At 46.5% G+C, this 14244-nt stretch overlaps 1 protein-coding gene and 1 non-coding gene across 2 annotated transcripts in view; one reads left to right on the top strand and one right to left on the bottom strand.

Annotated features, from left to right (window-relative positions):
• Nucleotides 1–5410: 5410 nt before the first annotated feature.
• TRNAN-GUU lies at nt 5411–5483 on the bottom strand. The gene has a single exon. It is a non-coding gene; the product is annotated as a tRNA-Asn (tRNA).
• Nucleotides 5484–9166: 3683 nt separating this feature from the next.
• Nucleotides 9167–14244, top strand: part of LOC117057965 — a 72537-nt gene continuing 67459 nt past the window's right edge. The window contains exons 1-6 of the mRNA XM_033168805.1: nt 9167–9633; nt 10465–10638; nt 12165–12261; nt 12546–12652; nt 13646–13731; nt 14051–14194. Coding sequence (XP_033024696.1) covers nt 9167–9633; nt 10465–10638; nt 12165–12261; nt 12546–12652; nt 13646–13731; nt 14051–14194 — 1075 coding nt within the window. The remainder of the gene's footprint in view (nt 9634–10464; nt 10639–12164; nt 12262–12545; nt 12653–13645; nt 13732–14050; nt 14195–14244) is intronic.

Raw genomic sequence — 14244 nt, 5'->3', positions numbered from 1 at the left:
CCAGCTCCTGCCAACCTAGCAGTTCGAAAGCACATCAAAGTACAAGTAGATAAATACGGTAGGTACCACTCCGGGGGGAAGGTAAACGGCGTTTCCATGCGCTGCTCTGGTTCACCAGAAGCGGCTTAGTCATGCTGGCCACATGACCCGGAAGCTGTACACCTGCTCCCTTGGCCAATAAAGCAAGATGAGCACCGCAACCCCAGAGTCGTCCGCAACTGGACCTAATGGTCAGGGGTCCCTTTTACCTTTATTCTCCAACTGGAGCACTTGCAGGCCAAAGTTGCCCAGTTGTCGGTGTTTATACTACATGTTTTTAAGATTTGCTTTGAGAGCATCTTTAAACCTCTAAACCTTTACCTTTACGTATTACACTGGGGGCTTTTAACCAGTAAAAGTGGAGATGGGAAAACAAATCACCCCATAGTCCTCTGCCCCCATGTCTCGTCTAAGCAAACCAAGCCCAATACTTCTCTTCTTTCCCTTTAACCACTTCAGCTTACAAGTACCTATGGTGGAATTGTTACGCTGCAATTGAAGCACAGTTCCCCATTCCCCATAGCTCTGCTGGCCAGAAACAGTTTCCTCCGAGACTATATCAAACTCCTGGAATATTATAGAACTGTAGAATTGGAAAGGACTACAAGGGTCATCTAGTCCAATCCCCGGTAATGCAGGAATCTTTTTGCCCAATGTGGGGCTTGAACCACATTGCATTCATCCAGAACAGCCTGGATCTGCAGGATCAATTAACAGAGCTTAGAAGTCCCATTTCAGCCATGCAGTATATGCTGGAAGTATGTAATTGAATTGAATACAACAAGATGGTTAACCCTAGCAAGCCTTCTGTGAGGAGGAGACAGCCATGCTGCCCTGATTATGCAAGCCTTTGCAGGAAGCCCCAGCAGCAATCAATCAATCAATCAATCAAGAGGCCACACCTCTCGTTAGCATGCAGAGATAAATCAGAAAAAGCCCTAGTGTGAGGTGCCAGGCATGATGAGAAATCAGGAAGAGGAAAGTTGAGAGAAGTGTGATAGGAATTGTTGGGTTGTGTTTTATCCCACTCACTGTGCGAATAGTTTTGCAGGAAGAGAAATAAGAAAGGGGAGCCCTCTCTAAACAGCATCCAAAGAAAGGTGAGAGAAATACCAACTAAAGAACAATGGCAAGAAAAACTGATGGGATATGCTGAAATGGTGAAGTTAACTGAAAGACTTAGAGACAAGGACAATAGAGATTTTAAAAAGGACTGGGAACCATTTATGTTGAATTTACGGAATCAATGTAAAGAAATGGACTCACTAGTAGGTTTTGAGTGAACACTTACAATTAGCAAAAACAAATACAGAAATTACAAAGCTGATGATAAAATGGCAAGAACATAACAATATTTAATTTAAAGTGTTATGTCGCGAGTGCAGCGTCTATACGATTTCAGCTCTTCGTGTAATCAGCTCTGGGCAGTGATTCAGCATGCTAGCAAGGATATGCTAGGAGTCAAGTCTAACAAGAACAATCTCCTTTATTGCAGTAGGAACTTGACTGACTGGAGGGAAAGGGCGAGCTCCTTTTATATTCTCAGGAACAGGAGCTGGGGAAAGGATACATTTAGATTTTGGCGGGACCCAATCAGAGTAAGGATCCAAATTGTGCCAACAAGTTAACCAGTAGCAACTGTCACCGCACCCGTTTGAATCGCCCTGGAGCGGAAAAGGTAGTTACAGAACTAGCAGTGAAACTCATGTATGCATATTAAACCAATACATAACACCCCTCCCCTCCTAGTACGCGAAGCACTCAAAGTCTCTCAAGTAATTTGGTGGCTGGCGTTCCCGTTGGGATCTTCTAGCAACAGGAGTGGCTGGTGTCTGCTACACCAGAACTTGGGGGTGACAGTGGTGTAACAGGCAGGCTGGGCGGTGGAGACACGTCACGGGCTGGGGGCAGCATCTCTGGGGAAGCGGTGATGCTGCTACCTTCCAGCGGAGGCATGTCCAAGTCTCTGGAATTGACCCGGGTAGATGGCTGCAGGGAACAAGTACCAGGCAGTATTTCCTCTAGGTCAGACGAGACCTAGCAACTGTCACTGCACCCGTTTGAATCATCCTGGAGCGGGAAAGGTAGTTACAGAACTAGCTGTGAAACTCATGTATACATATTAAACCAATTACAGGTGGGTAGCCATGTTGGTCTGCCATAGTCGAAACAAAATAGGAAACAAAATAGGAAATTCTTTCCAGTAGCACCTTAGAGACCAACTGAGTTTGTTCTTGGTATGAGCTTTCGTGTGCATGCACACTTCTTCAGATACACTGAAACAGAAGTTTTAGGTGGGAATGGGTGTTGACGACTCTTAACGGCTGCAATTAGTCTTGCAGGGAAAGGCAAGGGGTGAGGTGGCTAAAGATCAACAGGTTTTCCACACCTATCAGCTGATTACCCATTCCCACCACCCTTCTGAGTAATACCCCTCCCCACTCCCTCACTATATTTAAGGATCTGGTGACTTCTGTTTCAGTGTATCTGAAGAAGTGTGCATGCACACGAAAGCTCATACCAAGAACAAACTCAGTTGGTCTCTAAGGTGCTACTGGAAAGAATTTCCTATTTTGTTTCCTATTTTATATTAAACCAATGCATAACATAAAGTACAGTACAGTATATAATATTAAGATATAATAAAGCAAGCAGGAGAAGTTACTATGAAAAAAACCAGAAGGGGAAGTTGAGGGAAGTCGCCGGCGGGGTTGGGGGTGGGGAATCCGGGAATTGAATCTGTTGTTAGTTGATATGATGTTGTTATGCTAAAAATGTAACACTTAATAAAAATTATTTTAAAAAAAAAGTGAGAGGAGAAAAGGGGGTTGGAAGGGAGAGCCCTCACACTTTGTACAAATATGAAGGCAACAAGAAGAGATTTCGAGACGGGGACTGGGACAAAAAGTTTTAGTGGTGAACCTATAAGAGGAGATTAGTGAAAAGTACGGTAAGAATTTAGGGGTAGGAAGCAAGATAAAGGACAATTCCAGGGGAGGAATCGATGCTCTGGTAGCAACAACCCCACCCAGTAGACTCTGATGTTAAGAGTATTGTTATATAGATTTATAGGTGCTAGGATTTAATTAAGGTTTGGTGGTGTCGAAGCAAATAGCTTAACTCATGTGCATTTAAGATGTGTGATAGTCCCCGTTAATCTTTTAATTAGACTCATTAAAGGCAGACCCTTTGTGCTGGACCAGTTTAATCCTTTGAAATCATTATGGTTTCAAAGGTAGTGGAGTCAGCCTAATTTCCTTTGAGGTGAGAGCCTGGGGGTATTAGCAGAAGGGAGGAGCGGGTGGCACTGTGGTCTAAACCACGGAGCCTCTTGAGCTTGCTGATCAGAAGGTTGGCAGTTCGAATCCCCGCAACGGGGTGAGCTCCCGTTGCTCTGTCCCAGCTCCTGCCAACCTAGCAATTCGAAAGCGCACCAGTGCAAGTAGATAAATACGTACCGCTGCGGCAGGAAGGTAAACGGTGTTTCTGTGCGCTCTGGTTTCCGTCCCAGTGTCCTGTTGCGCCAAGAGCGGTTTAGTCCTGCTGGCCACACGACCCGGAAAGCTGTCTGTGGACAAACGCCAGCTCCCTCGGCCTGAAAGCGAGATGAGCACCGCAACCCCATAGTTGCCTTTGACTGGACTTAACTGTCCAGGGCTCCTTTACCTTTTTTTATTAGCACAACAAGGCATCAAATAACTAAGTGTGAGAATGCAGGTGAGGGAAGGCAATCTGCACAGCAGGGATGCTGCTGCCTTTGGAAGAAGCCCTCCACAGTAGCTACAGGTTGTATATGTTTGTAAATAAACCGTATATCACAAAGACACCACAAACTCATTGGTCCAAAAGGAAACACAGACCCTGGGTTCAGCACGCCTGGGACCCCTGTAATCTCGCACGGCTGTGGAGATTGGGGTGGTGTGTAACATTATATTGGCGCATGGAAGATCCTCAGGGTGGGGTGTTGTAGGTGGTGTACAGTGGTACCTCGGGTTACAAACACTGCGGGTTACAAGCTCCGCTAACCCGGAAGTAGTACCTCGGGTTGCGAACTTTTTTCCAGGATAAGAACAGAAATCGCATGGCAGTGGGAGGCCCCATTAGCGAAAGCGTGCCTCAGGTTAAGAATGTTTTTGGGCGGGTTAAGAACGGACCTCTGGAATGAATTAAGTTTGTAACCCGTTTGTAACCCAAGATACAGTGGTACCTTGGGTTACAGATGCTTCAGGTTACAGACTCTGCTAACCCAGAAATAGTACCTTGGGTTAAGAACTTTACCTCAGGATGAGAACAGAAATCACATGGCAGCAGCGCAGCGGCAGTGGGAGGCCCCATTAGCTAAAGTGGTACCTCAGGTTAAGAACAGTTTCAGGTTAAGAATGGACCTCCAGAACGAATTAAGTTCTTAACCCGAGGTACCACTGTATAAGCAAATTCTGTCAGACCATGAGCACTTTGGAGCGTATAATCACAAGCATAATAGAAGCATGTTAGTAACCAACACATTTGATGTAGGGTTATGTAAATCTTTATCTCAGCATTCCATGCACAAATTGAATCCCCCCCCCCATCTGTCCTGTGCTGCATGTGAAAGCAGTTTTGCCATTTCTTCTCCCCTGAGGGGATTCATACACTTTTTTTGCAGTGTCCATGCTTACATTTAGATATCATTATGCTTTCATTACATAAGGAAGTAGGCTACAGTGGTACCTCGGTTTAAGAACAGTCCTGTTTAAGAACTCCGCAAAACCAGAAAGAGTGTCCCAGTTTGCAAATTTTACCTCAGTCTAAGAACACAAGCTGAACGGTGGAAGGGCACCGGCGGCGAGAGGCCTCATTAGGGAAAGCGTGCCTCGGTTTAAGAACGGTTTCGGTTTAAGAACAGACTTCCGGAACAGATTAAGTTCGTAAACTGAGGTACCACTTTTAATAAGAAGAATTGTTATATGAGTCAGCTGAATTTCTTATAAAACTACATTGGTATTGTTATAATGAGGCTGCTATTGGAGTGTTATGGGGGGGGGGGGCTATTGGGTGGTTGTTCTTATTTTTATTATGTGGTTTGTGGTTTTATATCTGGATTTTATTCTGTGAACCACTCTGAGACTCCCTGGGTATAGGGCGGTATATAAATTCCAATAATAATAATAATAATAATAATAATAATAATAATGTTTGCATTGGAGGCATGAGCCAAGCTAAATCTCTTATTGTTAGATGCAGAAGGACGGTGCGGTCTTCATCATAGAATGCTTCTCTGGATCCAACTTACTCTGATTAACTGAATATGTAGACAGATACCATAGAATTGTAGAGTTGGAAGGGACCACGAGGGTCATCTACTCCAACCCCCTGCAATGCAGGAACCTTTTGCCCAATGTGGGGCTTGAACCCATGACCCTGAGATTAACAGTCTCATGCTCTACCAACTGAGCTATCCCAGCTTCGATAATGGAAAAGCATTAAGCCAGCATTTTTGTAAGGAAAGGTTGATTATAGGCTATCTTTGCTTCCCTTTGCCTTTGTAAATAGACTATTTATTGTCATCTAACTAGCAGTCTAGTTCACTTGAGGCGAGGGGTGAGGTTCAGGGTAGGAAATGTGATGGCATTTCTAAATAGGAAAAAGGGATTGCCTTGTCAAGGTAGAATGATTAAGCAACACGAAAAATGGTTAATCAATGGATCCTGTTTCCCTTTTCCCAAAGCACAGTGAGGTCTTCTTCTTTGGAGGTTTTCCAACAGAATCTAGAAGATCATCCATGATGTTCTTGATGTCTTGGCCTTCAATTGGTATTTGCATTATATGGAACTCACAAAGACCCTTCTGGCTCCATGATTCTATAGCTACAAGCCCAGAACGGCGTCAAGTAGCTGAGTCTCTCTTTCACCTCCCAACTCAGGATGTTATTTTCTGCCACATGGGTCACCTCTTACTCTGTGACATCACTAGATTGGAACCTCTCCATGCAACAGTTGAGGTCAAAGTAGTGGGAGAGAACTTGGTGTGGAGGAGGGATGCACATCCATCATCAGAGAGCCAGTTCCACCAAACTCTCTTGGCCCCTCCTATCCCTTTAACTCGGCACCAAACATAACACCTTCTTCATGGTGCCAGGAAAAGATCAGAAGTCCAAGAACTTCCCCTTGCTCATGTTGACTATCCTGGCTGCGCTACATCCTTTTCTTTCCATTCTGGCTGCCCAGTCATTTCCAAGAGGCTTGCTAATCCCTGCAACTTCTTGACAAGTGGATTAGCAACAGAGGCATTTTGTGTAAGTATTTCTGTATGCATCTATGAAGGAGCAGATTCGCAACTTGGGGGTACCCCTGGATCCTTTGCTGTCACTCGAGGTCCAGGTGGCCTCAGTGGCCCGGAGTGCCTTCCATCAGCTTCGGCTGGTGGCCCAGCTACACCCCTATCTGGACAGGGATAGCCTAATTACTGTTGTCTATGCTCTGGTAACTTCAAGGTTAGATTACTGCAATGCGTTATATGTGGGGCTGCCTCTGAAGATGGTTCGGAAACTTCAGCTGGTGCAGAATTCATCGGCCAAGTTGCTCACCGGAGCAAGATGGTTTGAGCATATTACACCAATCCTGGTTCAACTGCACTGGCTATCAATTAGTTTCCGAGCCCAATTCAAAGTGCAGGTTTTGACCTATAAAGCCTTAAACAGTTCAGGACTGCAATAGCTCAAGGACCGCCTCTTTCCATATGAACCTACCCGGACCCTGAGATCATCATCTGAGGCTCTCCTTCATGTGCCTCCTCCTTGAGAGGTGCGGAGGATGGCAACCCAAGAACAGGGCCTTCTCTGCAGTGGCTCCCCATCTGTGGAATGCTCTCCCCAGGGAGGTTCACTTTGTGTCTTCATTATACACCTTTAGGCACCAGGCAAAAATGTTCCCTTTTAACCAGGCCTTTGGTTGACCTGATGGCCATCCTATACCCTTTTAAAATGTGGCTCTTTTTTGGGGGGGGGGTATTTTGGGTTGTTGTTTTTATTTTGATTTTATATATTGTGATCTTTTCTGTGAACCGCCCTGAGGTATAGGGTGGTATAATGGATGAACGAATGAAATCTACCAGGGGACAGCCATTCCGGCTGAAGGGCTGACTGCTAGCAAAAGCTGGATTGTGGCTTCTGTTCTATCCAAGGGCTGCCCATCCTGTTTTGCTGTCTGAGGTGAAATGGAAAGCTTCCACCCCCTGCCCAAGACTCGGTTACTAGGGTTGAGTGGTGGCGGCGGCTTCTGGCTTTTGGTAGCATCTTGTGAGAGATCTGTGAGATCTCGCGGGAACCTGGAAGCCACTGCCACTTCCCCTTGCTTCTCTGGCAGCAGAGAGCATGGGAGGTGCTGCCGCCATCCATGGGAAAAGTGAGAAGCAATGGCAATTTATGGTGAGTTCTCTCGAGAGGCCCAGAAGATCTCGCTAGGTTTTGCAGGGGCAAAACCTTGCCAGAACCCAGAAGCTGCCGCCACAACTCCTGCCCATTTCTCTGGTGGCGGTGGCATGCCTGCAGGGCACCCATGGGGGCACCGGCCCTTGGATCCCATTGCCTGAGGCAGTTACCTCAGTCTGCCTCATGGACGGACCGGTCCTGGTTTCATCACCAGAGACCCAGGGGCACCTTCACTTTTGCGTTGTGCCTTACTTTAAAAATTGTTATTATTTAGGATTCATTGCACAACAACACTGATGCAGAAGGAGCTGCGTTTTCCAACCCAGAAGAATGGAGGCCTCACTCAGCCCTGTGAGCAGGTCAGCCTCTTCAATATTGGTTTTCTTTTGCCTTTTGCCTTTGGTTGTATTCTTCTCATGATTAACAACTTCAACAATGTTTTTAAGGGCTTATATAATAAACTGCGAAATTCTGCAGCATATTTGGCAAGGCTTAAAAAAAAAAGAATCCTAAGTATTCTTTCAGTTTGAATTGACGTAGCTTATCCCTACTCCAAATTGTCCTTATTTGCCACCCCCCTTACAACAGTAGCTGATGTTTATCAAATGTTTATTCAATAGGGAACAGTACTCTTCACATGGTCAGAGGTACTCGGGTTTGCATTATTAGTCCTTGCATGCTCCAGAGCTGATCTTTGCCTGGCACTGAAAAATAGACCTCAGGCCTGCACCATGTTTCAAACTGATCCCATAATGGAACATAAAGCAATGGAAAGGCTTCTTAGGGATGGAATATGTTGGCTACTGTCAGGGTTGAGCCAGATGAGGAGGAGTGGTGTCTCAAGCCCCCCCTGGCGAGGCTGCACCCACGGAAGAACCTGGGGAAATGGAGGAGTTCGTACCTGAAGAAGACTGGTGGCGACACTCCTCGGAAGAGGAAGAGTCAGATGGAGAGGGGGAAAGACCAGAACAGGAGGAAGAGGAAGTCGAGCCAGAATCAGGCCCTTGTGAGGAGAGAAACCGGCAGGGCCCTTCCCCTCCTCCCTTCTCAGCCGTAGAGCGTAGAGCTGAGAGACGCAGGGAACAATTAGAGGCAGCTGCAACTCCTAAGAGACGTGGTTGCAGGCCAGCTACTTAAGAAAGGCTGGCTGCTCCCTTCACTAGCACCTGCAACTGATATGCTGAGTGCGTGGTTGCTCTTGCTTGTTCTGTTCCTGACTCCTGGCTTGTTCCTGACTCCTGGCTTGTTCCTGACCCTCGGCTTGTTCCTGACTCTTGGCTTGTTCCTGGCTCCTGGCTTTTCCCTGACTGACTTGGCTGGTTCCTGACTTGGACTGTTCTGACTTCTGCTTCTCCTGACCCCATACTGATACCTGACTTCAGCTGGCTTCTGACCCGGACTGTTCGACCTTGGCTTATCTGACTGACTGCTGCACTTCAGCACACCAACTTGTTGGCACCCTAACAGCTACAGCTGAAATGTAGTGTTAATTCAAAATGAGACTTTTTAAAATACATGAAACGTACCTTTCGAAGCCATCAAATTATCCAACCGCACCACTACAGGCAGCATCGAATGTACTACGTTTTCATATTTCAGATGATTGAAAGTCCCAATAATATCCCATGCTGAGATAGAGCAGAACTATTCTGCTGGTGGGATCTGTTCCCTAGTGATGGGTGGCAAAACCAGAGGAATGGTACATGCACAATGTAATCCATGTCTGTGCCTGTAATCATTTCTTCCTTCCATTGCAGCAAATCCCAAGATCTAAACAAGCCAGCTGAGGACAACAAGTCCCAAGATGTAGATGAGCATGGGGAAGATGACATCAGATCCCTGAACGATCAGAGCGAAAGTGACAGCAAATCCCCAAACCCAAATGATCTGAGTGAAAATGACAGCAAGTCCCAAGACCCAAATGATCAGAGCGAAGGCAAACCCCAAGACCTTACTGAGCTGTCCGAAGACGGTAAATATCAAGATCGGAAGAATCAGAGCGAGGAGGAGCTCGTGACGCCGTCTGGGACATCGGAGCCGCAGTCCCAAGATGGGAAGGAGAATCCTCAGACACGCAGCTCTCGATCCTGGGAAAAGACTGCAACAGATTTGAAGGACGATCTTTCCAGCTTTCTTACTACTGAGCCGAGCGCAGCTGCTACCCGCTCCTCGCGCAGCTTCGACAGGTAAGGGGAACAACCGCACAGTTGGAAGTGAGCTGCCTGGGCTTTCCTCCTTTGGGCTCCAAGTCAAGTCTTTCGTGTTGGGTGAACTTTTCAAACGCCTTTTGTGTTAGAGATTTCAAAGTGCCTATGTGCAGAAAGTCAGCTTATCATCTCAAGCAATTACCAGTTGGCAGAAAGCCCAGATCTGCTCTCTCTCCAGACCCTTAGCAACGACCTGTGATTGGTCAATGAGTTCCTAAAGAATGAGCTCTGTGTGAGAGCTGTGTGGTTGGTTGTTAGTGGTGTACTGAATGTTGAGAGAGAGAGACAGAGAGAGGAGATTTTATGTTTTGTTTCTTTTATTTGTAAAGTCTGTACATAGTAACTTATGGATACTAGTTGCTTCAATAAATACTGTATATAGTTATCCAAGTGAGTTTGCTGAGTTCCTGCATTGTGCTGTCCAGTTAATGCTCAACAGCCAGAAGCTTCCAGAAAACCTGCAGTTAACTCTGCTGTGTCCAGGACTACGTTATATTCCTGACACTAAATCTTAAGATTTTGGTCATACAGCTACGTGGAACTTGTCTTTTCAGTTTTGCGGCCTTAACCTTCAATTGCCAAACACTTTTAGTAGAAAGGAATTTCTGTCCAATGTACTATGTCTTTCAAAGCCCCCCGAGAATTGATTCTGTCTAACTTCTAATAGATTACGCATCAATATTAGGATGGTTGCATTATGGTCGCGTTACCCAGTTGTACCATAAGAGTTGTCATTCCCGAGCTCCTCTCACCCCACTATACCATAGCGACCACATCTGTGATGGGTCTCGATTTCCCCTTCCTTTTTAGCAAACTCAAAACCTTAAAGCAGGCAGATTGGGACGAGCTGCAGAGTTCGCAGGACGAAGAGATTCCTTTCTCCTTATGGAAGGCTGAGGATGAATGGAGAGATCAAATACCAACCCAGCACGCTGCAGAATGCAAGTTTTCCTACCACACCCACTGCTGCTTCAGCGCAACTGAGTAAGTCGATACAGCAAGTTGTGGTTGAAGGTAGACGCTGGATCTGAGGGCTTGTCCACACTTCCTTTTGTGTCGTGTTTCTAGGCACAAGCCGGGGATTTCCAGATCCGTGTTCAAGCAGTCTGCCTTCCTTCCTTCCTTCCTTCCTTCCTTCCTTCCTTAAGGCAGGGAACAAGGCAGAGGGCCTTCTTGGTGGCGGTGCCCTCCCTGTGGAACGCCCTCCCATCTGATTTCAAGGAAATAAACAACTACCTGACTTTTAGAAGACATCTGAAGGCAGCCCTGTTTTGGGAAGTTTTTAATGTCTGATGTTTCATCACTTATTATTATTATTATTATTATTATTATTATTATTATTATTATCATCATCATCCTCATCATCATTAATTCTGTTGGGAGCCGCCCAAAAGGAGTGGCTGGGGAGGCGCGGCCAGGTGGGCAGGATATAAATGATAGATAGATGCAGTATTCCTTTCTGTCCCAGCACTTTCCATGAGAAAACCTGCAATTTACCACTGAATTGGAACAAATGGCAGTGTCAGGACCTTGAGTCATAGACGGGGCACTCCCCCCCCTCCCTACATAGTCCATACACAATCTAGACCGTGTGTGTGTGTGTGTGTGTGTGTGTGTGTGTGTGTGTATTTGCCCCTGAAAAGTGCTTCTTGAGAAAATGTTTTCACTGCCAAAACAAAAGCTCGCCATGGATTGATTCTGCGTTACCCTGCTGTTTGCCCATGTGAAAGCAGATGTAGGCGATCCTGGCAAGGTGCTTATTGACATCTGCCCAGTGGGTTGGTGCGGGAGGGTATATCAAGATGGCAAACCAGCACTTCCTTCTTCATTCACCTGGAAGCATGTGCAGGGAGGAAAAGGGGTGGGTAACCTAACCAAAGGGAGGGATTTCAAATGCTGCACCGAGAAATCCTAGATTGAGAGAAGCTGTATTTTTTTGCACTACAAATGGGTTAGCGTTCCAGGCAGCTTCAGCCTATGTGTTTCCAAAGCCCTGCCACTTTTAAAAAACACTCCCAAAGTCCTCTAGTCCATCTCTCAGGCCCAGGATACCTTCTGTCAAACGCGGCACAGCACTGGGAGCCAGTGTGGTGTAGTGGTTAAGAGCAGTAGACTCGTAATCTGGGGAACCGGGTTCGCGTCTCCACTCCTCCACATGCAGCTGCTGGGTGACCTTGGGCTAGTCACACTTCTCTGAAGTCTCTCGGCCCCACTCACCTCACAGAGTGTTTGTTGTGGGGGAGGAAGGGAAAGGAGAAAGTTAGCCGCTTTGAGACTCCTTCGGGTAGTGATAAAGCGGGATATCAAATCCAAACTCCTCCTCCTCCTCCTCCTCCTCCTCCTCTGAGCTTGGTTATACTGTATGCTTGGTTGGAATCCTGAAATGTGTGAGCTCCGAGGCCAGCCCTCTGCAGCCTTTGAGAGAAAGAGAAATCTGGGGGCAGCCTAAAGACAACCCCCACCACTGCCATGGTTTATTTCCCTCCTTCCACATTTCCCTTTTCCCACAGGCAGATGATCAGGCACAGCCCAGTGAACCCTACAAAAGGACCGTGTTACCAAAGCTACTTTCTGAAAAAGCAGCGTGCAAAGTTCAAAAGGTGTAAGGTGTGTGGCGTTCGGGTTTGGAGTCCCACTCCGTTCTGGTCTCTCCCCCAACTGGGTTGTACTGGTGGAGGTGGAGGAGACATGCCAGCGTGATGTTGTGCCAGCACATCGTATGTTACTCCAGCCCTGCCTCTATCTACGTCCCCACCAATTTCTCCCAGGCGAAAAGTGGGATGGAGTTGAATTTCCTTCACTGACCTAAGGGGCTCAGGAGGTCAGCAGCGGATGCTTTCAGGCCTGCCGGTCTTTAAAGCTAAGCCCATATTGCTGTTCCCCTACGCCAGGTCTCCTCTTCAGCCGAGAGGATGCAAAAGGCTGGCAGGAAGGAGGTGAAAGAGAGCAAGGTGTTACGCAAAACTCAGCCACCAAGGACCACTTCACCCAGTTTAAGGTATCTGGATGGGTTGGAATATGCATTGCAAGGGATTGGACCAAATGACCCTTATGGTCCCTTCCAGAGGCAGCCGACGCTGGCATGGAAAGATTCTGCAGCAGCAGCAGCAGCAGAATGGAATATTCCATTACTGGCCAGCTAGTTCAGGCCTCTGTCGATCAATCAATCTGAGTTCGTCACTGTAAAAGGGAGGGAGGGAGGGAGGGATGTGGTGTTTATGATTTAAACCACAATGCGTGAGTTCAAAGGAAACAGACAAAGGAAGTTGACCAGCAACAACCTGTCTGAGAGAATGGGGGAAAGAAAAGAGCTTCCCCTTGCTCTCATCCAGGAACTTTTATTGAACACAAAAACCCGCCTACAGAAATCCAAATCAGCCAATCACAGTGTCCAGAGCAAACTCCCCCCCACAGGCCATGTGGCCATGAGGAGAACAAAGAATCTTTGAACTTAGCAGAACTGGTTTGATCTAGTAACTAACTTCCCTAGCTACAGGTAATTAGCATTCCAAGATCAGGTAAACAAGATGAGGTAGATATGACAGGATGTAGATAGAAGAGAAATCTTCTTGGCAGATCCCTGCCAGGCACCAGGCCATCAGGAAATAACATCAAAGAAAACATATGTTGGGGTTCTCAGGGATTATCAAAGAACACATCCTTTTGCCAGGTGCTTGTGAACTAAACAGCAACCAAATTGAAAAAGAGAGACGTGACTCTGTTGCTAGCCAGCAATGGAGTTTTAAGACACAGCCAATTAATACAGCCAGATTCAGGTCATGTATGATTCATAAGAAATTCATATTTTGCCACCAGACCAGCAGGGAGCTTTGCACTCAAACACAACCGCATATATGGGTATCGGAATGTCCCGCTCACCAGCACAATGTCTTTAGACAATTTATGATCTCTTATTTAACCCTGCATGAACACTACAGAGGGAGAGACCCAAATCATTGTAATGATGAGCTGCATGCATGTCTCTTGGCAGGAGGAGCAAAGTTTTGTACAACCTCTACACGACCTTCTGTGATGAGGGAGAGCAGTTTGACACATGCCTTGCTCCAGGAGCAAGAGGTAATGTATGAATCGGAAGAGGTTTTTTTGCATCTCTCTTGATGGCAATGTCAGCAAAAAAATCTGGCAATGGGCACTTGAACTTCTTTTGCCTATGGCTTTGTAAACATGGGTTGTTGCTGCGCATACGCATTTGCATTCTCCTTTCACTGATGATGTTGCCAAAATGGCCAAATTCCAGGGAGCGCAATAGAACCAAAAAAATAAAAAATAAATTGGCATCCAGAATTTGAAGACATTCTGGATCCGGCAAGAGGGTGCAGGGACAGGACAATGGTGAAGGGAAAAACCAGATCCACAGTGTTACTATTTTTTCCAGGACTCTCCAGGGCCTGCACCATTTTCGGTGCCATCAAGAAGGGAAAGATTAACATCAGCAACCTCCTCCTCAGTTTGCACACGCTGGGTATCCTGTTGACCAAATCCGAGATGTACCAAGCTCTCAAGTTCATTCCGATGGATGGTGCGTGCTCTCACTCCCAGGCCTGTGGGTTGTCGGCAACAGTAATTTTG

This window comes from Lacerta agilis, chromosome 14 (genome assembly GCF_009819535.1).
Source record: "Lacerta agilis isolate rLacAgi1 chromosome 14, rLacAgi1.pri, whole genome shotgun sequence".
NCBI classification, from domain to species: Eukaryota; Metazoa; Chordata; class Lepidosauria; order Squamata; family Lacertidae; genus Lacerta; species Lacerta agilis.
The sequence above is the reverse complement of the archived record's forward strand: the minus strand, read 5'-3'. Positions and strand labels throughout refer to the sequence as shown.